The sequence below is a fragment of the Oculina patagonica genome, chromosome 12 (genome assembly GCF_052425735.1).
Source record: "Oculina patagonica isolate OP01 chromosome 12, crgOcupat, whole genome shotgun sequence".
Classification (NCBI taxonomy): Eukaryota; Metazoa; Cnidaria; class Anthozoa; order Scleractinia; family Oculinidae; genus Oculina; species Oculina patagonica.
The window spans coordinates 24,088,772-24,114,834 of record NC_135769.1 but is presented as its reverse complement, the minus strand read 5'-3'; the positions used below and the strand labels follow the sequence as shown (position 1 = coordinate 24,114,834).

Genomic DNA, 26,063 nt, shown 5'->3' with positions numbered 1-26,063 from the left:
TTTTGGTATCACAGTCTTTATCGAACGGACAGTCTTGTCTACCACACCATGTTTTATTTGCAAGTAGGCCTTGTTGCTAAACAAAATACATATTATTAGTTCACATGGAGAAAATTAGCATTATTGAAAAACGAAAAACTCTTCGTCCAAAAAGCTTGGATGGCGTTTTTAGACAGGCGACAGTAACAGTCCTAAGTCAGTTGGTTGATCAGTTCGTAAATCGATTTAAAATTTTCAATCGCCGAACTATGCGAGCTTTAGAATGCGCCTCTTTTCTTTAACCACCTTGTAAGGATTAGCGATTTATACTGCACCAAATACGAACAAAGGTTATATGCGCGGACTTGAATCAGACAGTTTGTTTTGCATTGCGACTATTTTTAGCTAAGAACGATTAAATTTATTGAGACAAATCTTTGTAGGGAGATAAATGGTATTGAGCAGAACTGCGAATGACTTCACTGACTTCATTAAATGCCTAGTCTGCTGTATTTTGTGGTCACAGTGGAACCCCGTTAATACGGACACCAAGGGGACAAGCCAAATTGTCCGTATTAAGCGGAATCTCAGAAAAGAAGTCACCGATACATGTTTTATCGACACAAAGACGAAGGCAAACGTTTTTACGGCAACAAAACGTTGTTTAATTATACTGTCACTGTAACAAATGCAAACTGTGATCTCTTTGAGTAAAATCGTTTTAACTCTTTGAATTCTGTCATTATTTGACTAGGTTGCAATGTCTTCAAGTTCTAATACAAGTTGGCAAATAATCGTGACAATGAAAATTGACCGTGCACAGATAAACAGTGTACGTAAAGCGGGGTTGACAATGTATGACAGTTTGTCACTCGGGACACGAAAAAGTGTCCGTTGTCCGTATTAACGGGCGTCCATATTAAGCAGGTCAATTTAAGATAAAATACACCCCTCTGTAACAGACCTGGTGACACCTGATTTTCCACCAGGTTTTCAACACAAAATCGCCCAGGGAAGTCAAAAATCCACCAGGTTGATTACTTACTTTTTGTATGCAATACACTTAGCGGGGTAATCGTGCACAATTTTCCGCACCGATGTCGCCTAACGGCTGTAGATGACACCATCGGTTTTTTTTCGCATTGTACGTAAACAACTCAAGTAATGTACTCTTTGTATCTTGCTCTTACACGGAGAAAAGTGGCAAAGGAGAAACAGAATCGAATAAAGGCATCGGACTTAATTTTTCTTCTAAGAAGTCCTTTTAGGCCTTCGCGTTATACGGCGAACGGGCCGTTTTGCGATCCCCGAGCGTTCTTTGTATCGAACAGTGCATTACCGCCACTAGATCCGCAATGGGTCAAATTAAGCAAATCATTGTCACAATGAGCCAATGAGTAATCATACTATTGACACTGTCAGTTCGCACTTGAACTTGAATCAGTCGCCAGGAATATATTCCAAAAATCCCCCGAAATTCTCGTGCGTTTTTTGTCCATCAGTGTATCATACACGGCACGCAATGCATGCAGAAGCGATGACGAACAGAAGAACAAATTCCGCCGACCGCCTTATGATATAAGGCGATGGACTGACGTCATCGCCTTAAAATGATTACACTTCCTTTAGATGCATGTTACTTTTCCAGTTCTTAGCAGGCCTGTAGGCAGGATTTAAAACGACGGTTCTTCAGAGCGCCAAAGATCTGAAAGATGAAATCGTGTGAACGCCGAAGATGTAAGCTACTGGGGGTCCCGGGGGCATGCCTCCCCGGGAAAGTTTGAAAAATAAGACAGGCCGAAATCACATTTCGTGCGTTTTGAAGGGAGTTTCATATGCAACTAGGCAGCTTAAAGTAAACTTAAAAAAACACGATAATTTCTAGGCCATTTCAGTTAAAATCAAAGCTCCTTATTTTTGAAAGGGGAACGCGCTTCACCAGGCAACCAACCTTGCGTTTGACGGATTACACCACCAAAACATACATTTACGACTTAAAATTTCTAAACCGCGTGTCGAAGGACTTTAAGAAAGTCTAGGTTAATGTTAATTCAGCCAGATATTCGATATGTTACAAAGAAATTGGGAGAACGTCTCGCGGGATCATTTTCTCCAGTTTGAACGTCTCTCAAGCCCTGCTAATCTGAATACAAGTTTAATTACTTTTCCAGAAGTAAATGACATAAAGACCATTTAATATCAAAAGAGCCTAGCACCAGAGACAGATCCAGAGGTTGTCTAGCACGGGCGCGCCTAAATTTAAACGGTCCGTTTACCGTTGAAGTTGCAAAATGTTCAAAATGCCGGCCCTTATTCGTTGATCCATTTTTAGAATGTCAAAGCATAAAAACGTCAAAATAAGAAAACCGTTTGCTTATATCTTTTACAGGTCGAATAAATTGTCTCTTTTTCGGATTTAGCGAGCAATGAAAAATACGTGTTCATGACTGCTGTCCTCCAGCTAGGCATCAATAGTTTCATGCAGGTGAAAGCTACACAAAGTATTATTTAGACAGTACTTACAATTTGAGGCAGCTTAATTCAAATTTACCACTTGAATGATCTTATATGTACTTGAATAACTTGCGTATTTTTACATCACATTGTGCCGGCGGGCTGCAAAGTTAAACACGATATTTTACACATCAAACGCCGCTCAAACTGCTCAAGGCTGCTTAATCGACGAAAAAAAGCCGCTTAGTAGTTACCAAGAGTCAAGCTGATTATCCTCTGCGTAGTTATTCGATAAAACGCTGTAGAAAGCCGGGTCAAAAATACTTCCACACATTTATTTTGAGCCGCGCGCGCTGTTCAAATCGCTCTGAATCATTCACAAGCTCGTATTACATACAGAAAAGGAAACAGATCTGTTTTGTCTCTTAAGTGACCTGTATAACAGCAGAACAAGCGACAAAAACAATAGAAAAAAGTTAACAATTACTTTTTGCTTTATTTACATCATGCCGCGCATCGTCTTCTTCTGTTTATAAAGATTTTGGTTGATTTTTTTCACTTTGACCAGGGAGGTCAAATTTCCACCAGGGAGGGCAAAATAACCCACCAGGTCGGGTTTCACCAGGTCTGTTACAGAGGGGTGTTAAAATGTATGAGGTTTTCATCGGGACCAACCAACTGTCCGTAATACCGGGGTGTCCGTAAAGCGGGGTTCCACTCAGTGTATCATGAAAGTGCAACTGGGGTTTCCCTTCTGGGTAGTCGTTCTCTGACCACGTGACCCAAAAGCGAGAACTCTGCGTTTTGACTTTTGTACGAGGATGGCGTCGTCGATACTACCCGAATAACTTCGCTAAACGGTTTCAGAATGGCTTCAAAATCGGCACAGGAGGCAGATACACGACACATTTCAGGTAGGGAAACTTAACTTCAAATTAGATAGTTATTTACACCATTTTTTTACAATCGGTGACTTTCCCATACAATTCTCTATATACACAAGCTGTCCCATACACCACGTATGCAGAGTCGAATTTTGAGCTTGGAGAGCCTGTGCGTAATTTGACTTCTGTTTTAATTAATTAAATTAATTTGATATCGGCGTTATGATCGACCACTTTGGCCCACATCCTCTGACGATTTCGCAAGTTAGAACCGAGCGATTTTGGCACAGATCTTTGAAAATTACCTACCTTTAACTTGCCCGCGGCTGGATGGCGAGCGACGCGTGCAATTGGGAAAATTGCCCAAAATCTGGGAGGCTGTCGGTCTGGGCGGACCATCGAAGTTGCCTGCCTTGTCTCTTTCTCTTACTTTTGTTGGGGGACGGTGACGGCTAGCGAGGAATTAACGACCTCAAAACCCCCCAAAAATCACAAAAGATCACACAAACGATAAAAGGTAAGTTAACTTTATTTATCTGGCTTGCAGTTGATCAAAGTTTGGGATCAAAAGATGTAAAATTCAGTATTTTATGGAGCATTTCGATCAGTTGACTCAAGCCGAGGTCAATCGTTACAAATTACAGTGAACATATGAGATCAAATAGCGTACCGTGACGCGGCCTCAAACACAGAGGAGAGGGACAAAACATGGACCCCCTCCATGGACCGGGTCCATGGACCCCTATTTTTTCATCTCCTAAAACAAGTTGTAAAAAAATAACAATGAGAAACTTCCTTTGTTGGCGATGAGCTCGGCTGGACTTCTCTTCAAACCAGGAGACAGACACTTAGACTCTGTAGACGCTCAAGAGTTCATGACGCCACTTGTTGTTGGAAAAAAAGATAAAAATGTAATTATTTTTGTTTACTAACCACCTGGGCCATACAAATTGGCTATTAGACCATTTGGCAATGTAACTGACTAGAACTTCAAAGAGTGTACTCTCTTGTGACCATTTAAGACAATTCTTTGGTTGTGAGTGGGTCTGCATATTGGACGAATTGTCCCGTCGATAAATCCAAAACAATTATCCAGGGCAGCCCCTTTATTTGATATGGCATCGGTGTAGATGTCTATACGAGGTGGGCTCAGTAAGTCATGATTCCAAAGAGACAGTCTGTAACCTTGAATGCTGTCAATGTAGTCCATCACTGTGTTTGCAATCATGCTTAAATCTGGTACAGGCCGCCCAAATCTTGGTATCATATCGCTATACCGGCAAGGGAACGACATACGTCTCACAAAGCCCCTCCAACTTGTCTGCTGTGGTCCTCTGCTGACAGCGGAAAGTTTCTGGCAGTTGAAGTGCATCAGCCAACAGTGGCAGGTCCTTCTTTTCAACTCAAAACTCAGACTTGCACTCAGGTTTCTCGATACGATCGACACTGAACCTCGGGTATTTTTCGTAAGAAAACTCAGGGTTTTTAGAGGAACAACAGTTCTGCATCCGACAGCAAGCCTCGGCTGTGAGCAAAAGGCCTTATCACGGTTTTCGACGCCATCTTGACGAGTAGGCAAAGCGGGTAGAAATTACAGTGTTTGTATGGGAATACGACGGCAAATATCTTTTACAAAAATTGAATTCTGGACAATTTATGAATTGTAAAGTTAAGATACTAGGCCGGCAAAAGTTTTTATTTGCCGAGTTCGTACTCTAGGACATTCTGCTTACCAATGGCAATGACAATGATTACTTGGATTTTCACAGTCTATATCTAGATTAGTTTGGTTTGTCTGAAAAGCGAGAATATAAACCTTATATATAAGGCGGTCTTAGTAGTAATGTTCCAAGGTACTAAAATAAGAAACCACGCGACGTTATTTCTCCCGGTCGACATAACTCTTGTCAGTTTCAGTTCATGTTATCATGTTTCATTCGGGACTAACATCCTTATAAAATATGAAATCATTATTGTTCGTTTGCTATACAAGAATCACCCTGTAGTTCTTCTCGGATATAGTACAACTATTCTATTTTTAGTTGCTTGTAAACAAGACGTTACAGTTCACTTACTAGGACTTGTTGTGAGTGACTAGCGAGGATGCCGATCTCGAAGTTCAGCAATCACTGAGATGGAGCTCATTTTATGCAGATCAGGGCAAAATAACTTATCAGAGGATAGAGTAGCAGGTATGAGTATCTGTCCAAAACACTATAAGAGAAGTAGGAGCCGACTGCAGGCGACTGGCGACCTTGACAAATTACTTGTTGCTATCATTGCACAAGGATAAATGTAAACAGGTTAATGACCCACGCTGTGTTTGTACGACCTTTGTAATGTATGCATTACTGTCACGCTGGTTGTCATTTGGGCTCCTCTCTTTTCAGGTTCGTCTCGAATGCTTCTTATCCGAAAAGATACAGAAACACTCACACAAGACCCAAGTAGACACAGGTAGAAGTTCAGCTGAGCAATTTTTATTCCAGAATCAATAGTGATAAGAAGCGTATTTTTTCCTTATGAAATTTTGATATACCGTAAAATTCCAGTTATAAGCCCCCCCCCCCCCCCCCGCTTATAAGCCCCTCCGGTTATAGGCCCATCTGCTTGGAAACAAAAAGATACATCCGATTATAAGCCCCCCCCCCCGGATATAAGCCCCCTCTACCGGATGGCAGTACTGAATAGGGCTAAATGTTGCTTTATTATGCGTTTTTAACTTTTAATAAATTCTTGTTTTTGATTGAGAAGGGTATGGAATGTTATAAAATGGCTTTTAATAAAAAATAAACCACCGCACTTTTGAAAAAAATAAATTTGAAAACCCACGAAATTCACTCTGTGGCAAGGCACAAGCTACCTACCTAGTTTAGAAAATATGGTAAAAATTATAGTTAAACTGAAAATTTGTTTTTAAGCATGCAAAACATTAACAACTAGTTAATTTACCTTGAGAAAAAATTTTGTGCATGAAATGCAAAAGGAAGATCTGTTTCCAGTACCGAGAAATTGGCCTTTTTTATGTAGAATTTTGGCACTTTCTGTGCCAAAAACTAGGGGGGTGGTCAATCTCAGGATTGAAAAGGCAGAAAATCATTTAAATGCCACCAATCTTAATCTTATCTGATAGGTTTCAAATGCTGAAAATATTAGGGGAATCGGCTGACCCCCATCTTTTGGCATTGCCTGGTTTTCTCTGACAGTGACACTTAAATGCAAGTCAAAAATCGCCCACTACCTCTCGGAACGAGTTAAAAACAATAGATAACAGGTGACAACAATGTCCCTATCCCTTAATAACAATAGAGGTAGTGTTTACAGCGGGCGAATGAAAATAGAGGTTCCAGAGAGGTAGTGTCTTACTGCAAAAATTCCGCGCCAAAAACGCCGTTATCGATCCAGTCCTCCTCGATAATCTGACGTCCGTGATATAGACAATAGCTCTGGGGTCGAGAATGTGTCGCACCCACGTACGTACGAGATTATGGCCGAACAGAATAGCGAACAAAATATAGTTAGTAGAAGTCTGGCAAGCCAAACTAAGGGAGATGTAAAAAAGCAGAAACGAAAGGAAAATCAAGGCGAGCTAGGTGTGTGTCGGATCAGAAGGAGCGAACGAGATCAAAGCTCACAAACTCTTGGTTCTGGCTTCGTGGTGAAGGATCTGGAGATTATTCCGGGCTTTTGTTGCCCTTACTGTCTCATATCAAGCGACAAGGTCTTTCCCAAGGATGACTTTAATATCAGAAGTTACTCCTTGGATTTTAGGAAGCTAGAGTCAACTAAGTTCAAAACAATTAAATTAGAGGAAGTCGCTGCCAAGTCTTTGAAGTCAACAGACGTCCATCGAACTTCCGGCTTGGTTGTAATTCCTATCAACCCTTCCAAGAAATATTGGCTTTATAGCCAAAAAGATAGTATTTTTACTTATCGGCCATTTAAAGTTGCCAAGGAAGGAATTAAACCTGATGATGACTTAAGTTGTTATTATGTTGACGACGTTTTGGCAGAGTTATTTGCTGTGAAATGCCTAAAAATGAAACAATCAGACGTCCCTGGGCAGTACGAACTTCATGAAGCCAACGAACCTCCTCACAAGACATATGCCGAAGTCACTCGTAAAGGGTATCGTAAGCCCTATGGTGCTGTCATCTTAAAGCGTAGAAACAACGAATTTATGGTTGCTGGAGCCCTAACTTTTACAGAGGATGAATGCAAAAAGATATCTCCTGTGTTTTTTCCACTTCCTCTAGGTAAGTACCAATGTAAACTGTCGCTGCAAAACTGTTGCATCCGTTTAATTTTTCTTCATTAGTATATGGTGGTGTCTGACAAGACTGGCAACTACCGAATTCACAGATTTGATTGGCTAAAATCAATATTGACCACGGTCTAGATTTTCCCATCTAGACTGGTTACATTTGTAGTGAGAAAGTTACAAACAAATGTACAAAAACAATGACTAATTTCGGCTAAAAATACTAAATGGAAGAGCCAAAAAATATGACAAGAAAAAAGTAGAGAACAAGCAAACTGTGGCAAATTTAACTTAAGCTATCATGTAGTCAAAATACCAACTAGAGATGAAATTGTGAAATAGTTGCAAGAACAGAAGTTAAAAGTAGTCTCAACACCAATAAAAGCGACCTTAGCTCCTTTGAGTCAATGAAAGAGGCTAGAAAAACTGAAAACATATCCCCCGGTGATCTGGAGCTTCTCTTGTTGAATTGTTTCATTGCCATTGGTAAGCAGAATGTCCTAGAGTACGAACCGGTTACATTTAGCGAATTTAACCTTTCTTGTTTAGACATAAAAAACATCTCAAAACATATCAAAGAAGCAAGCCGATGCTAACATTTGTTGGGGTATGATAAGATGGCATTCTCCCTTCCCCCCGCTTGGGTTGCCTTGTGGCTCTCCTCCCCCTTCCCGAGAGCCTGTAGGCGCAGGCGGGCGTGCGGGCATACACTCATTCGATAACCAACTTTCTTCGGCTTCATGGGCTTTCCAAATTTTTTACCCATGGTGCTCCGCTGGCACATTTCGCATGCTGGAGCTCCACTTTTAATGAATGAATGGTTTTAAAAATGTTTAGATTAAAAATTTGTGAAGGAATAAAAATTGTGAGGAAATATTATAAAATGTGTAACAAATTTACAAATGGTGGCTGATGTCTGTGGCAAACAAACAGTGCCTTCCTGAAATTTTTATAATAGTCTGCAGATCTAACGGATCAGGGAGGCTGTTCCATAAGTTAAGGGGTGAAGTATCGCCATGATTAAAGCCCATGCCTAACAGTATACATCTTAGGCAGAGTGAGAATATGTTATCCTCTTAAGTAAGGTAGGCACTGTGGCCTAATAGATGGTGTGCCAGACTCCGGTTTGGTCCGGGTCTGAGCCCTGGCCTGGGTCATTGTGTTGTGTTCTTGGACAATACACTTTACTCTTATAGTACCTCTTTCCACCAAGGTGTATAAATGGGTACTGGCAAAATAATGCTGGATGAAGGGGGTATGTTACCCTTCGAGGGACTAGCATCCCATCCAGGGGGTAGTAGAAATATTCCTAGCTGCTTAATGCTATCAAAACCAAGTTTGTAAGTGTCATGCAAGCAGGGAGGGCTAGGACAGTTTATTGATCTAAAAATTGACCAGCAATCTTGTATGCCTGTTGCTCGGTCAATGTTGGCAGGTCAAGGGTTCGTAGCAGGTCCCTGTAAGGGGTGTTCTTGTCCTTGAACACAAAGCAAATTGCCATTTTGTTAACTTTTTCTAGTTTTTGCTACCAAAGTGCCATGATTCTGCAAAGTATGTGAGGCAACAAATGACATACCGGTATATAGATTGTCTTTCTAAGACAATTGAGGTTGTAGAAGTGCTACATTAATGCCAATTTCACAAATTTTCTTCTCACAGCCATTTCTAAAATTGATTAAAAAAGTTTTCTTTTTGGGAAATAAGATGAGTTGACATTCTGGATCCTGTTTAATTTGGAGACACCTAGCTATACTAGGAGCTTTATTACTCAGTAGCAATATTATGCCAATATTGAAAAACATAAAATATTATTAGGGACAAACCATTATTTTTTTGGAGGAAAGGGGGGGCTAAGCGGCGGAAAGGAATGTTGGCCTCGGTTAAGCAGGCGTTCGTGGGGAGGAGTGTAACACGATCGCCCCTAAGAACGACTGCGTGGGAGGCTAGGCCTAGAAAGACAAAATAATTGTTTGCAAACACGATATGTATAACAAGACATACCGGTAAGTGGAGTTTCGAAAAAAAAAATGTTTGCACAGGTGCATAAACAAAAACAAAGTTTGCAGAGGAAAATTTTTCTTCCCCCCTCCCTCCAAGAAAATAATGGTCCCTTATTGGTACAATCACATAAATATAGATAATAAGGTATGCAAATTTTATTTCAGGAAAAGGTTGAACTAACACTCTGACATGTACAGTAAATGCTACGTTACCATCTGAAGTTTTTCCACTGAAATTGAGTTGTGGCCTCAAGTGTGTGGATTATTGAGTTGCAGACAGTTGTTGACTAATTTTTCATGTCAACCACTAGTCTAATAATGCAATCACATTAAAATATGACACTGATATAGTTGGCCATGCACTCACTGGTCTCTCTCAATCTTCAAAGGTCCATGTGAAACTGCTGCACCAGAAGGAAAACCAGTGCATCTTACTGATGAAAAAACTTCGACAAAAACAGAAGATAAAAAACCGAAAGCTGCAGCTGGTAAGGATGATTCAGCATTGGATAAGGAAGGTACATGTATGGTAAATTATTTTATACCAATAAAACAAGCCGATGCAGTATTTTTCACATTATACATCATCATCATTTATAAGCCATTTTAAAATTAATATTAATACAAATTTAACAGAAGTTTGGGCGAGGAGACCTCCAAGAAATCACCAGGAATAAACATGCCAGATACAATGTGTTGTTTCAGAAAATATTCATACCCCTCCCACAGAAGGTTTTTTGGCTTTAATACCCCACCTCTCTAGAAATTCCAAGTATGGGGCTTAAAAGCCCCATACTTTCCTTTAAAAATTTTGGCTTTTGAAATCCCTCACCCCTCAGAATTTCCAATGACCTTCATTGGGGTGGGTATGGATATTTTCTGGAACTGTTTGCAAGATAGGTTGTGTTGAATTTTAAATTTAAAAAATGATGATACAAATATAATAATATAAAGGTTTTTGGATTCTCAGTAGAACTCATCATTATTTAAAACTAACAGTATTATATTGTTATTGTGAATAGTTGTAATTGTACATGCATTTGAATTTTATACATTTTCAAGTAAGCTTCATTTTCAGTTTTGTTTATAACTTATGTGATAGTTATAATTTTAGTTGTGGGTTTCCTTAGGAATGTAGGTTTTAGCTAAGTGGAGTTTCACATTAAATAAAATGTTACATAATAACATCACCAGTTTAGCACAGTCTCTTATTTTAGTAAACAGTTAGACCAGGCTTCTCCCAGAAATTGGGGTTTGTGACTGGCTTGTTTGTCAAAGACTATCAAGTATAGAAAAATTCAAGTAGATTTTAGGGTTGAATTTAGATGGCATTAATTTCCACACTTCTCCTGATGATTTGAAACTTGGCGTAGTTATGTATCAAGTGATGGTTTATTATAGGGGGTTGTACAGTCTGCGGACTGCCACATGTTATTCTTCCTAGACAGCGAACTTCCTTTTATTGTCTCCTGAAAACTAAGACTGCAGGGCTCGACAAAACCCCCTTCCTGTCGTCTGGGACAAGTAGATTTTCCTGCCGGACAAGTGACTTTTCATACTCTCTTGCCCGATGAGCAAGGGCCCTGGCAAACCATCATCATGAATTTTTAAAAGGTTTGAAAACCTTGGTAACCTCTCTCTCAATCTTCAAAGGTCCACATGAAACTGCTGTACCAGAAGTAAAACCAGTGCATCTTACTGATGAAAAAACTTCGACAGAAACAGAAGATAAAAAACCGAAAGCTGCAGCTGGTAAGGATGATTCAGCATTGCATGAGGAAGGTACATTTATGGTAAATTATTTTATTCCAATAAAACAAGCTGATGCAGTATTTTTCACATTATACATCATCATCATTTATAAGCCATTTTAAAAATAATATTAATACAAATTTAACAGAAGTTTGAGTGAGGAGACCTCCAAGAAATCACCAGGAATAAACATGCCAGATACAATGTGTTGTTCCAGAAAATATTCATACCCCTCCCACAGAAGGTTTTTTGGCTTTAATACCCCACCTCTCTAGAAATTCCAAGTATGGGGCTTAAAAGCCCCATACTTTCCTTTACAAATTTTGGCTTTTGAGAACCCCCACCCCCTCGGAATTTCCAATGACCTTCATTGGGGTGGGTATGGATATTTTCTGGAACTGTTTGCAAGATAGGTTGTGTTGAATTTTAAAATTAAAAAAAGGATGATACAAATATAATAATATAAAGGTTTTTGGATTTTCAGTAGAACTCATCGTTGTTTAAAACTAACAGTATTATATTGTTATTGTGAATAGTTGTAATTGTACATGCATTTGAATTTATACATTTCAGAGTAAGCTTTATTTTCACTTCTGTTTATAATTTATGTGATAGTTATAATTTTAGTTGTGGGTTTCCTTAGGAACGTAGGTTTTAACTAAGTGGAGTTTCACATTAAATAAAGGTATTACTTTACATCACCAGCTCAGCACAGTCTCTGATTTTAGTAAACAGTGGGACCAGGCTTCTCCCAGAAATTGGGGTTTGTGACTGGCTTGTTTGTGAAAGAGTATCAAGTATAGAAAAATTCAAGTAGATTTTAGGGTTGAATTTGGATGGCATTAATTTCCACACTTCTCCTGATGATTTGAAACTTGGCTAAGTTATGTATCAAGTGATGGTCTATTATAGGGGGTTGTACAGTCTGCAGACTACAACATGTTATTCTTCCTAGACAGCGAAATTCCTTTTATTTTCTCCTGAAAACTAAGACTGCCATAAATTTCTTGACTGTAAACTGCCAGATAATAAAGAATCTGCCTGCTGATCAACGCTCCAAATTGGCTGAAAACGCCAGACCGCCAGACCGCCAGACCGCCAGACCGCCAGAGTTAAATAGACCCTCATCCTAAAGTTTTGTAGCCATCACATTAAAGCTGAACAAGTCATGACCTATTAGTTTAATTTTCACAGATGAGTACACCCAAAACAAAAGTCAAGCTGTTGTGGTTTAAATTTATTCTTGGTTTAATATTTTTCAAACCAGTTTGATTTTTATTGAGGATGGCCTCATCCTCTTTGCCATGCATGGGGTATGTAATGTAACAATAGAAACTTCGGGAGCCAATCAGATCACGAACAATGCAGTCGATTTACCGTTGTGACAATCGATCATATTTCGATGGACCACGGATATATCCAGACCGATCTTCCATGTACAGCCACCGAAAAATGCCCGGCAACACTCGGAAACATTTTGACTGTGTTGTGGTGAAATGTGCGTGAAAATAATGGCGGATTGCGAGATGAATTCGCAACCTTCCAAGGTTGTGCTTTTCATTCTGAACACGGAAATTTCCCCTTTTGGGACTTAACTGAAAAAGGCAAAACACGAATTTATTTTAAAGCAGGGTCAGCCAGGGGGGTAAGTGGTATACCAGTATACCTGAAAAACATGCACCCAGTATACCCTAAATTTTCCCTCAAAATCGTGCAAAATACCAAAATTTGGAAAATCACAGTATACTTTATACCCATAAAGGCACAATTCTAGTGTAAAAATACTGTATACCCAGTTTAAAATGCCCCTGTATACCGTATACCTAAAAACCCTGACCGACCCTGTTAAAGGGGGTCAAATACCACAGTTCACAAAGTACAGAATGCTAAAACCTTGCTGGCAAATAGTTTATCTTGCCCGGCTTCGACGGCCGCAAAAACAACTGAGATCGAAGTCATGGCTCTTCCAGTGGGGTTTGAATGCAGATCACGGACGTCTTGAATAATCATGGACTTTGTGCGGCTTTTGAATACTTCAAGAAGCAAAATGGTAATGTACAGTATTGCTTCGAATTTGGATGGAATTTTTGGAAGGATCGGCCGGCCGCCGTTAAAAACCTTTTGCTTGTGCAAGTAATCAATTTCCATGCAGAGTCTCACGTCTTTCAAGTTGTAGATATTTTGTTGCTTTTAAATACATTCCTTGTCTTGATATGAATGAAAATAAATCTGAAACAGAGTTTCTTTTAAGTTTCATTGATTTGTACATCTCTTAAACTTAAAAGTTCGAAATTTTTCGGCAACACATAAAGATCTACGACAAAACTTACAGCTGATAAGAATCTATACGGCGAGTATGTCTTGTGTTTACTTATTAAACCTTACATGTTAGCCGCTTTTTGTTTTGAATTAAGGAATTATAGCAGTACTTCAATTATTAAAGGTTAAATAGAAGGAATTGAAAGTATTGTGAGTCGAGTTCAAAGAACGATTTTAAGCCATTTTATGCTGCTCGAACACGCTGCTGTGTTCCGTAAATAATTTCATCTCCAATTACCTGAATTACTGACTTTCTCCACCAAGGCCAGAAAAGTCAGAAATTTGCACTATTGTGGTCACCCAACTAGTTTAGCTTTTTAGTTATTTTGGGTGACCAGCAACTGTATGTATTTTTAATTTATTTATTGTTTAAACATTTCTTTTTGTAATTTTACAGTTCAGATAAACTTTTCTTGTTGTTTGTTGTTGTTGCTATTCGCGATTACAATGTCATTTATAATAAGATACATAGATAGATTCAGGTGTATGTCGAATATAATAAAATCGTGAAGTGTCGGGATAACTGATTCAATTTCGATATTCAAGTATAACAAACAACAATTCACAAAATGCGATTTTTACAAAGAAAAAACTAAAACTGCTGTTTTTCTCTGCATTTTACTAAACGTGGTATGGAGATTCTATTCGTGAACCAGGTTTAAGAATGTCACGCTAACCGAGAATTGTGCTATTGTTCAGTTTAAAAATTAACCTTCTTTGTACCCGAGTATTTTGAGATATTTGTAGGTGAAGAAATTTTGTTAACTGCAGCCATCTTCATGCAGTCTTCGACTGCCTGTTATTTCACTTTGTTTTAGATTAAGACAAGAAGCTTGAAAAAAGCTTATAACTGGGCAGTTAATGTTTAACCACTTCTTGGCTAGAAAGCTACTGCACCCCACAATAAGAACCTTTAGAAAAGCATGTAGTCACTTGAGTAAAACTCAATTCTGAGGTTTGCATGAGTCATGTGGTGCGCATGAGCTGAATTTCCCTCATAACAACACTGATCTCTTGCGATAGTCCACATGCCTGGATAAATTCCTGCTTATGCTTGCAAATATTTATTTTGATCCAAATATTGAATAAAACAAGAAAATACATTTCAGTACACTAAATAAAGAGCAGCATGGTAGCTTAAATATTTACAATAGCAATTAGTGAGAAAATTTGAATATTCATATGGGCATGCTGTGACCTCACAGGCATAGGATGGTAAGCCTGTGCTATTACAGACCAAAAACTAGATTTATCAGCATGGATCACACCATAAATGATTACTCTGTGGTGGAGCCACCTTGAACAGTAGTTAAGCCCGTTACCGTAGGGTGCACTTAATATTCAAAATGGTGGCCGATCACAACGAATATAAAATTATAATAAAAAAAGGGTGGGGGAATGTAAAACAAAACCCGTAATGACACGAGGAAATGTAGGGAGATGTGTAAGGGAACAAAAAATCTGGACACGAACAGGAATAGCAGGTTTTAAGACATGTAACGTGATAGAGCCCCCCATAGGTTTGAACAGGTAAAAGACACTGAACCGTATGACTTGTGATGTCGTGACCAGAAACCATCAACACTCTACAAGTTGCCATAATGGCTGTTGCCTGTGACGTCATATGATGTCATGTGACGTCATTAGAGCCGCCATCTTGGATTTCTCCAACCTCGTTCCCAGGGCCTCTCTTCCTTTCTTCCGAGGAAAATAGCGGAAATTGACACAAAATCAAACCAGAACGCTTAAAGAAAGTAAAATAAAAACAAATTGAACCATTGTTGCTTTAAAAAAACTGGAAAAATAATGAAATATGTCAAAAATGAGAAAGGATGAATAAAAAAGCTGAGAGCAAACAAGTAAATTTTCACAGCATTTATTTAACTGATAGGATGGTTGCTTGTTTATACATGACATCATTAGCAAAAAAAGCATTATTACAAGGTCTAAAAAGTAGAATCGATTGGCTTTTAACTCATAAATACACATATCTTGAGGTAACAATGCCGGTTTCTCTCTGATTGCCTCATCTTGGTCTATCGTGAGCCATCTCTATCAATGTAGCCAATGAAATTCTTGAGAATATGGTTGCCAGGGTGGTGTTCTTGGCAAGACTGCCTAAGCTTTTCTTCTTTGTGATCTTTTCTTTCTTTCTCTTGAGTGTTGATTGAGCCTTTTTAGCATTTAACTTGGTGTTTCTTCTAGTAGTTGTATCAGTCTGAACCGTTTTTTCAATAAGTACAGGGTTTTTGCTTGGTATGCTTTCAATCACGTGTTCTCTGTTGTCGTCACCTTTTCCCAAGTTGGGAATATCGGGTGAGGATGCCGTTGAAGATACGCTTTCTGCCTTTACTCTTTCCATCGCTGAGATGTAAGTAATGCGATATGTCAATTTTCGGTAGATTTTATATCCACTTTATGGTTAATTTCCCTTACAAATGAGCATGAGTAACTCGGTAAAAATAACTTTGCTCAAAATGAGTCACTCACATCTATAAGTGAGAGCGCAACAAACCAACGTGCTCATTTTTAGACGGACGATTGACGAGTGAGCTTAGCGTATGGGTTATTTTTGTCAATTTTGTCACAAATCATTTAGCCGAAGTTACAACAGAAATCGCCACGAGAAGAAAGGTTGCTTGAAACGCTTTGAGGAAAACACTAATCAGAATTCAATGGGTAAAGATTCGCCAGACGTTTTTGATGATGTGGAGACAGAAGAAGAAGAATATGACCACAACGCAGACGAACAAGAAGAGGATGATGAAGATGTGAAAGAGGATGATGGTGATGATGATGAATCTAGCATTGAAAGTGACGAAGAAAATGACGAAAGACCTTGGAAAAAGCTGCGTCTAGAAGTTATAGATGATCTGAGTTCAAATTATGATGAACAAGTAGAACGATACCAGGAAGAGGGGTCGTCTAAAAACGTGGCCGAGGCCAAGGCCTCTAATTTTCTATTACCTTCATATAGAAAATAGTTACGAGGCTTGTATTTGCATTATCTAAAGTGGATTCGTCATCTCAAATCTGATCATATACACAAAGAGGTCATGGCAACGCTACGTCGCTACATGGACGACGATGACATGGATTTTGAGGAAGCCGCGGAAGCAGCTGTGAATAAACGGAAGTTTTTATTGAACAGAGTTTTTGAGCCAATAGAAGTACCGGACGAATCGCCCGACGAAGAGGCTGACGACGTCAGGAGACATCCACTAGCAAAATGATAGAAAAAAGAAACAAAAACCACTCCTGAAAGTTGACATGGGAAACACTGATATTTGCGAAAAGCACGCAAAATGAATTACGCAGGCTATAAGACAATGACGCTAGCTAAAGTGAAACACGTTAATGTATTGTTGTGCAAAATAAATAAAGCAATATTAATATGATATTGTCGTTTGCGTGTCTACCATCAGTTTCTTGGCATTTACGCTTGCCGTTTGCACAAAGTTAACTACTCCAAGTTACCCTTGAACTTATTTAGAGTCACCCTGAGCTACTCCAAGGAACTTGCGTCCTAACGCCCCTGTACTTAGTTTGTGAGTAACAAAGAGGGACAGATTAGTGCCAATCATTCGCATTGCTACTTACTGGTCAGCGGATACTACCAATCTACTTGGACCCAATACTCCTGTTGCAGAAGTTTATAGCGCGGACATTTTGCAGCCACTTTTTTTTTTTTTTAGCAACACTCAACCTGCTCACGAGTTTCTCTGAGTTAGTCCCAACTTGCTCATGAGTTACTCTCAGCTATTTCCAACTTACTCATGAGCTACTCTGAGCTATTCCCAACTTGCTTATGAGTTACTCTGAATTACTCCTAGCCAACTTGCTCATGAGTTACTCATTTTGAGTTGCTCATTTGCTCATTTTGAGTTGCTCATTTGCTCATTTTGTTGCTCATTTGCTCATTTTGAGTTGCTCAGTAGCTCATTTGCTCATTTTCTCGTTTTGAGGTGCTCATTTGCTCATTTTGCTGCTCATTTGCTCATTTTGTTGCTCATTTGCTCATTTTGAGTTGCTCATTTGCTCATTTTGTTGCTCAATTTGCTCATTTGCTCATTTTGTTGCTCATTTGCTCATTTTGAGTTGCCCATTTGCTCATTTTGTTGCTCATTTGCTCATTTTGAGTTGCTCATTTGCTCATTTTGAGTTGCTCATTTGCTCATTTTGGTGATCATTTGCTCATTTTGAGTTGCTCATTTGCTCATTTTGAGTTGCTCATTTGCTCATTTTGTTGCTCATTTTCTCATTTTTTTGCTCATTTGCTCATTTTGAGTTGCTCATTTGCTCATTTGCTCATTTTGTTGCTCATTTGCTCATTTTGAGTTGCTCATTTGCTCATTTTGTTGCTCAATTTGCTCATTTGAGTTGCTCATTTGCTCATTTTGTTGCTCATTTGCTCATTTTGGTGATCATTTGCTCATTTTGAGTTGCTCATTTGCTCATTTTGAGTTGCTCATTTTGTTGCTCATTTGCTCATTTGAGTTGCTCATTTGCTCATTTTTTTGCTCATTTGCTCATTTTGAGTTGCTCATTTGCTCATTTGCTCATTTTGTTGCTCATTTGCTTATTTTGAGTTGCTCATTTGCTCATTTTGTTGCTCAATTTGCTCATTTGAGTTGCTCATTTGCTCATTTTGAGTTGCTCATTTGCTCATTTTGTTGCTCAATTTGCTCATTTGCTCATTTTGAGTTGCCCATTTGCTCATTTTGTTGCTCATTTGCTCATTTGCTCATTTTGAGTTGCTCATTTTGAGTTGCTCATTTGCTCATTTTGGTGATCATTTGCTCATTTTGAGTTGCTCATTTGCTCATTTTGAGTTGCTCATTTTGTTGCTCATTTGCTCATTTTGTTGCTCATTTGCTTATTTTGAGTTGCTCATTTGCTCATTTTGTTGCTCAATTTGCTCATTTGAGTTGCTCATTTGCTCATTTTGAGTTGCTCATTTGCTCACTCACTGGAACAGGTAAAAGACACTGAACCGTATGATTTGTGATGTCGTGGCCAGAAACCATCATCACGCTACACGTTGCCATAACAGCTGTTGCCTGTGACGTCACATGATGTCATGTGATGTCACAGGCAACAGCTGTTATGGCAACGTGTATCGTGATGATGGTTTCTGGCCACGACATCACAAATCATACGGTTCAGTGTCTTTTACCTGTTCCAGTGAGTGAGCAAATGAGCAACTCAAAATGAGCAAATGAACAACTCAAAATGAGCAAATGAGCAACTCAAAATAAGCAAATGAGCAACTCAAAATAAGCAAATGAGCAACAAAATGAGCAAATGAGCAACTCAAAATGAGCAAATGAGCAAAAAAAAGAGCAAATGAGCAACTCAAATGAGCAAATGAGCAACAAAATGAGCAAATGAGCAACTCAAAATGAGCAAATGAGCAACTCAAAATGAGCAAATGATCACCAAAATGAGCAAATGAGCAACTCAAAATGAGCAAATGAGCAACTCAAAATGAGCAAATGATCACCAAAATGAGCAAATGAGCAACTCAAAATGAGCAAATGAGCAACTCAAAATGAGCAAATGAGCAACTCAAATGAGCAAATTGAGCAACAAAATGAGCAAATGAGCAACTCAAAATGAGCAAATGAGCAACAAAATGAGCAAATGAGCAACTCAAAATGAGCAAATGAGCAAAAAAATGAGCAAATGAGCAACTCAAATGAGCAAATGAGCAACAAAATGAGCAAATGAGCAACTCAAAATGAGCAAATGATCACCAAAATGAGCAAATGAGCAACTCAAAATGAGCAAATGAGCAACTCAAAATGAGCAAATGAGCAACAAAATGAGCAAATGAGCAACAAAATGAGCAAATGGGCAACTCAAAATGAGCAAATGAGCAACAAAATGAGCAAATGAGCAAATTGAGCAACAAAATGAGCAAATGAGCAACTCAAAATGAGCAAATGAGCAACAAAATGAGCAAATGAGCAGCAAAATGAGCAAATGAGCACCTCAAAACGAGAAAATGAGCAAATGAGCTACTGAGCAACTCAAAATGAGCAAATGAGCAACAAAATGAGCAAATGAGCAACTCAAAATGAGCAAATGAGCAATTCAAAATGAGTAACTCATGAGCAAGTTGGCTAGGAGTAATTCAGAGTAACTCATAAGCAAGTTGGGAATAGCTCAGAGTAGCTCATGAGTAAGTTGGAAATAGCTGAGAGTAACTCATGAGCAAGTTGGGACTAACTCAGAGAAACTCGTGAGCAGGTTGAGTGTTGCTAAAAAAAAAAAAGTGGCTGCAAAATGTCCGCGCTATAAACTTCTGCAACAGGAGTATTGGGTCCAAGTAGATTGGTAGTATCCGCTGACCAGTAAGTAGCAATGCGAATGATTGGCACTAATCTGTCCCTCTTTGTTACTCACAAACTAAGTACAGGGGCGTTAGGACGCAAGTTCCTTGGAGTAGCTCAGGGTGACTCTAAATAAGTTCAAGGGTAACTTGGAGTAGTTAACTTTGTGCAAACGGCAAGCGTAAATGCCAAGAAACTGATGGTAGACACGCAAACGACAATATCATATTAATATTGCTTTATTTATTTTGCACAACAATACATTAACGTGTTTCACTTTAGCTAGCGTCATTGTCTTATAGCCTGCGTAATTCATTTTGCGTGCTTTTCGCAAATATCAGTGTTTCCCATGTCAACTTTCAGGAGTGGTTTTTGTTTCTTTTTTCTATCATTTTGCTAGTGGATGTCTCCTGACGTCGTCAGCCTCTTCGTCGGGCGATTCGTCCGGTACTTCTATTGGCTCAAAAACTCTGTTCAATAAAAACTTCCGTTTATTCACAGCTGCTTCCGCGGCTTCCTCAAAATCCATGTCATCGTCGTCCATGTAGCGACGTAGCGTTGCCATGACCTCTTTGTGTATATGATCAGATTTGAGATGACGAATCCACTTTAGATAATGCAAATACAAGCCTCGTAACTTTTTTCTATATGAAGGTAATAGAAAATTAGAGGCCTTGGCCTCGGCCACGTTTTTAGACGACCCCTCTTCCTGGTATCGTTCTACTTGTTCATCATAATTTGCACTCAGATCATCTATAACTTCTAGACGCAGCTTTTTCCAAGGTCTTTCGTCATTTTTTTCGTCACTTTCAATGCTAGATTCATCATCATCACCATCATCCTCTTTCACATCTTCATCATCCTCTTCTTGTTCGTCTTCGTTGTGGTCATATTCTTCTTCCTCTGTCTCCACATCATCAAAAACGTCTGGCGAATCTTTACCCATTGAATTCTGATTAGTGTTTTCCTCAAAGCGTTTCAAGCAACCTTTCTTCTCGTGGCGATTTCTGTTGTAACTTCGGCTAAATGATTTGTGACAAAATTGACAAAAATAACCCATACGCTAAGCTCACTCGTCAATCGTCCGTCTAAAAATGAGCACGTTGGTTTGTTGCGCTCTCACTTATAGATGTGAGTGACTCATTTTGAGCAAAGTTATTTTTACCGAGTTACTCATGCTCATTTGTAAAGGAAATTAACCATAAAGTGGATATAAAATCTACCGAAAATTGACATATCGCATTACTTACATCTCAGCGATGGAAAGAGTAAAGGCAGAAAGCGTATCTTCAACGGCATCCTCACCCGATATTCCCAACTTGGGAAAAGGTGACGACAACAGAGAACACGTGATTGAAAGCATACCAAGCAAAAACCCTGTACTTATTGAAAAAACGGTTCAGACTGATACAACTACTAGAAGAAACACCAAGTTAAATGCTAAAAAGGCTCAATCAACACTCAAGAGAAAGAAAGAAAAGATCACAAAGAAGAAAAGCTTAGGCAGTCTTGCCAAGAACACCACCCTGGCAACCATATTCTCAAGAATTTCATTGGCTACATTGATAGAGATGGCTCACGATAGACCAAGATGAGGCAATCAGAGAGAAACCGGCATTGTTACCTCAAGATATGTGTATTTATGAGTTAAAAGCCAATCGATTCTACTTTTTAGACCTTGTAATAATGCTTTTTTTGCTAATGATGTCATGTATAAACAAGCAACCATCCTATCAGTTAAATAAATGCTGTGAAAATTTACTTGTTTGCTCTCAGCTTTTTTATTCATCCTTTCTCATTTTTGACATATTTCATTATTTTTCCAGTTTTTTTAAAGCAACAATGGTTCAATTTGTTTTTATTTTACTTTCTTTAAGCGTTCTGGTTTGATTTTGTGTCAATTTCCGCTATTTTCCTCGGAAGAAAGGAAGAGAGGCCCTGGGAACGAGGTTGGAGAAATCCAAGATGGCGGCTCTAATGACGTCACATGACATCATATGACGTCACAGGCAACAGCCATTATGGCAACTTGTAGAGTGTTGATGGTTTCTGGTCACGACATCACAAGTCATACGGTTCAGTGTCTTTTACCTGTTCAAACCTATGGGGGGCTCTATCACGTTACATGTCTTAAAACCTGCTATTCCTGTTCGTGTCCAGATTTTTTGTTCCCTTACACATCTCCCTACATTTCCTCGTGTCATTAAGGGTTTTGTTTTACATTCCCCCACCCTTTTTTTATTATAATTTTATATTCGTTGTGATCGGCCACCATTTTGAATATTAAGTGCACCCTACGGTAACGGGCTTAACTACTACTGTTACTTCATAATATTGAAAGGTTTACTTTATTTCATGTTCACAAATTATTAGAATAGACTGGACTGCACTGGACTGGATTTGTAAAATATGGATTAAAAAAATGAATCTGTAAAACATAGATTTGTTAAAGGTGGATTTGTAAAACATGGATTTGTTTAAGGTGGATTTGTAAAACATGGATTTGTTTAAGGTGGATTTGTAGAACATTACTCAGAATCCTGCTAATACCGGTAATTGGGTTTAATTGCAGCAAAAACTTCAACATGAATAAGTTCGTGGGTCAATTTTTTTCTGAAAATTTTGATATGTAAAATACCGTAAAGACTCGTGTATAAGCCAGACTCGTAGATAAGCCACATCCCCAACTTTCAAGGTTGATTTAAAAAAAAAATAAAACTTAGGAAAACGCTGAGGTAAAGAAGTTGGTTTTAATCTTATGCTGTGCATTTGCTGCGTTAATCAACTCTCAAAATACCTTTTGAAGCTTTTCTTTAATCAAATTCCCAATGTCTTCAAATAGAGATGCTCTTTTGACAAGATGGTGTCTTCATTACAAAAGTCCTTTGTGGAAAACAACAAAATTTGGATGAAAATATTACGAGCCGAACACGGGGCGCAACAACCCCAGTGGATCCCGAAGGACACGAAGCAATTGCTTAGTAACCATGCAGTACTGTAAAGAGAGAAGTTTGGACACCAACGTTTGGTAAACAACGAAGAAGTTCGATTTTCCATCAGCTGTGCATGAAAAGAGAGCTTATAAAGAGCTATGAAAGCCATTGATCGGAAAAAAACTTGTCACTAAATGACAGTTTAACGATCCAAAGGATGAACACACCATATACAAGAAGTAAAAAGCAATGAAACGCTCGGTCATTTACCCTGTGAGTTTTCCCGAATAGTGTGGTATTTTCTTGCACGTGATGGATAGCGAAGTGTAAATAAACTGCTTTAAACAACTACTGGTGAACAAGTTGGGGGTTTACAGCTCTTGAAAGCAATGGTCTGGTAGATAAGCAACACTCACAATTTTGAGTCCAACATAAATTTTGAGCAAAAAGGTGCGGCTTTTACACGAGTCTTTATGGTAAATAACCTGGTTTATCATTTCATTTTCCTTTTTGCATGACACAAAAATCATTATCCAAAGGTGTTTAACTGTTAGCTAAACCAGACCTCCTGGGAATAAAATGCTGGACTCGGAGTGTCATCCTGCAGTGTTTTTTACCTCCCACTACAGCACAAAAATTTTCCAAGCGTAATTGCTCAGCAAATTGATGCCGGTTTAATTTACTCAATTATTTATTCTTAGACTCTACTATTGACTTAACCTTTGTAGAATTTTACCATCTTTGAGCGAATTAATAACGTACAAGAATTTTTCGTACAATCGTGAAACTTCACCCAATGATGCTTTAAGGGGATTAGTTCATTCTAAAATGGCACTTTTTTCTTCACGCCAACGAAAAGGTAATACAAAGATATCTTATTCACCAAAATTTCAGCTTCCAAAGAGTATTCAAACCCTATGAAATCCTTGTCTGAAGTAGTTCAAAAGTTGAGAACCGCCCGCCGCCATCTTGGAGTAACTTAGCAGCCTGGCGATATATGCGTGATGTCTAAGAACTGCAAAAGCTATTAAAATATTTTCGTGATTTTTTGATGCACTTGCAATTATAGTTTTTAAAGGTGAAAAACACCAAAATAATCAAGGATAGCTTGAAAAAATGGCTATTTGGGCTTTTTTTTTAAGTTATACTGTGTGGCATATCTTATTGTTACTTATTTTCGTGGGACTTTCGGGGGACTTTTTGTGGGCTCTAAATCGCAAATTTTGGGTCTCGCGAAATTTGCTTCTTTTACTTTCGCGACATTAAGTTTCTGGGAAAATATGTAACGTAAAGGTAGCTCCTTTAACACCATGGTTGTTTATAATTGGGAAAATGTCATTTAACACCCTATGGAATATTTACTTTAAGTTGGTTTTATGAAGGATTAATCTAGGTTCTAAAACTTTGCTCATTTTGTTTTTTGTTTTTAATAATTAGGACGTGGTTTAGTGCAGAGCCATTCACCAGGTTCCGTTGTCCCCACCATCAATCAGACCACCATTGATGTAAATGCAGGCAAAGGTGAAACACATTCAACTGAAAATCAAGATTGGAAGTTACTGCACTCAGCCGTACGGGGTGGTAATGTCGCCATCATCGAAACAGTGTTAGCACGTGGTCTTGATATCGAGTCTAAGAATAGTTATGGTAGCACTCCATTGATGGTTGCTGCTTTGAATTGCAAGATGGAGGTCGTAAATTATCTTTTAGACAAAGGAGCCGATCCGTCTTTGACAGGCGAGTATGGAAAAAATTTACTACACTTTGCTTCACAGGGTGGTAATGTCGCCATCATCGAGACAATGTTATCACGTGGTCTTGATGTCAATTCAAAAGATAGTTGTGGAAACACTCCGACAATGTTTGCTGCTTCAAGTGGCAAGATAGAGGCCGTAAACTATCTTTTAGACAGAGGAGCCGATCTGTCTTTGACAAGCAAGAATGGAAAAAATTTACTACACATGGCTTCATTTGGTGGTAATGTCGCCATTATCGAGACAATGCTGTCACATGGTCTTAATGTCAATTCAAAAGATAATCGCGGTGATACTCCTTCGACGATCGCGGCAGATAATGGTGATGCTGAAGCCGTGAACTATCTACTCAGCAGGGGAGCACGTTAACCTCTTTCTTTCAAGTGCTACTCATTTGGCCAGTTACAAGAGAGCACACTTTACGGAGTGTCATGATTATACAAAGAACCGTAGTTCGGTCTTGAAACTAAGTTTTTTTATAGAAAAAAGTTTTTACACAAAAGTAGTGAAACTTTTCTTAGTTTTTATTAAAAATACGAGGGATTTGACTACTGCTGACAGCTGAACCTTGAAGCCAACTGGGACAGTGGATTTCTTCTACTGCGTGGAAGTAAGTTTAAGCATTTTTATTGAGAATCCTCCCATAGCAATATCATAGCACTTTGTTATATTTTCGCCGCGCCCGCTATTACTTCCAGTAATATGATTTTCTCTCACTCACAGCTTAAGCTTGGGCTACCTGTGGTTCCACCGATTGTGTCGTAAAACGTGTCATTGCATAATCAAATAAATATTGAAATAATGAGAAAATGTTAGCTTATGCTTGTAACAATGAAGATAAGAATTATCTAGAGAATTTTGGGCGTACATTTGGGTTGAAACATCCTGTGACGTACAGGAATGTATGACAATGTTCCGCAAATAGTGGGAGTGGGTTCAATTTCAAAGGGTTAATTGGATTAGTCTAGGTAAACACGCAAGTCAAGTCATGCAACAGGCAAAAATAAAAATAAGTATTGTGAATCTTACATTTACGTAGTTTAGGCGTGTATTTCCGTTGTAATAGCAAATAAATAGAATCAGACATCTTGTAATTAAGTAGATAGAACGATGGAATTGAGAACGATTGAATGTAGAACATGTGCATCGTAAATAAACGCAAAATTCAAGAAAGATACAGTCCTATTGAGACTATTGATTGTCGAACCGGCGCAACGCAGAGATTTTCCTTAACGCAGTGGAGAATTCTGCAAAGGATTGTGCAATTTCTCAGGAGTCAATGAAATACCTTAAGGCAACTATTATTAGCGCCGACTAATTTTAGCGATTTATCTGAGCAAGTTTTAGCGACTATTTGATTTAGCGATTTTCCAAAAATTTTGAAAATTAGTG

General features: G+C 38.7%; 1 protein-coding gene and 1 pseudogene across 2 annotated transcripts in view; one reads left to right on the top strand and one right to left on the bottom strand.

Moving 5' to 3' along the window:
• LOC144632258 (uncharacterized) overlaps positions 1–25,844 on the top strand; it is a 181,478-nt gene extending 155,634 nt beyond the window's left edge. The window contains exons 4-6 of one of the 2 annotated variants that reach the window (XM_078490864.1): positions 9,968–10,096; positions 11,232–11,360; positions 24,355–25,844. In XM_078490864.1, the coding sequence (XP_078346990.1) occupies positions 9,968–10,096; positions 11,232–11,360; positions 24,355–25,040 (944 nt within the window). In that variant the 3' untranslated portion in view covers positions 25,041–25,844. The remainder of the gene's footprint in view (positions 1–9,967; positions 10,097–11,231; positions 11,361–24,354) is intronic. The other variant, XR_013566874.1, reaches the window with a different exon arrangement.
• On the bottom strand, positions 3,736–4,825 carry LOC144632188 (uncharacterized; annotated as a pseudogene).
• Positions 25,845–26,063: the final 219 nt, after the last annotated feature.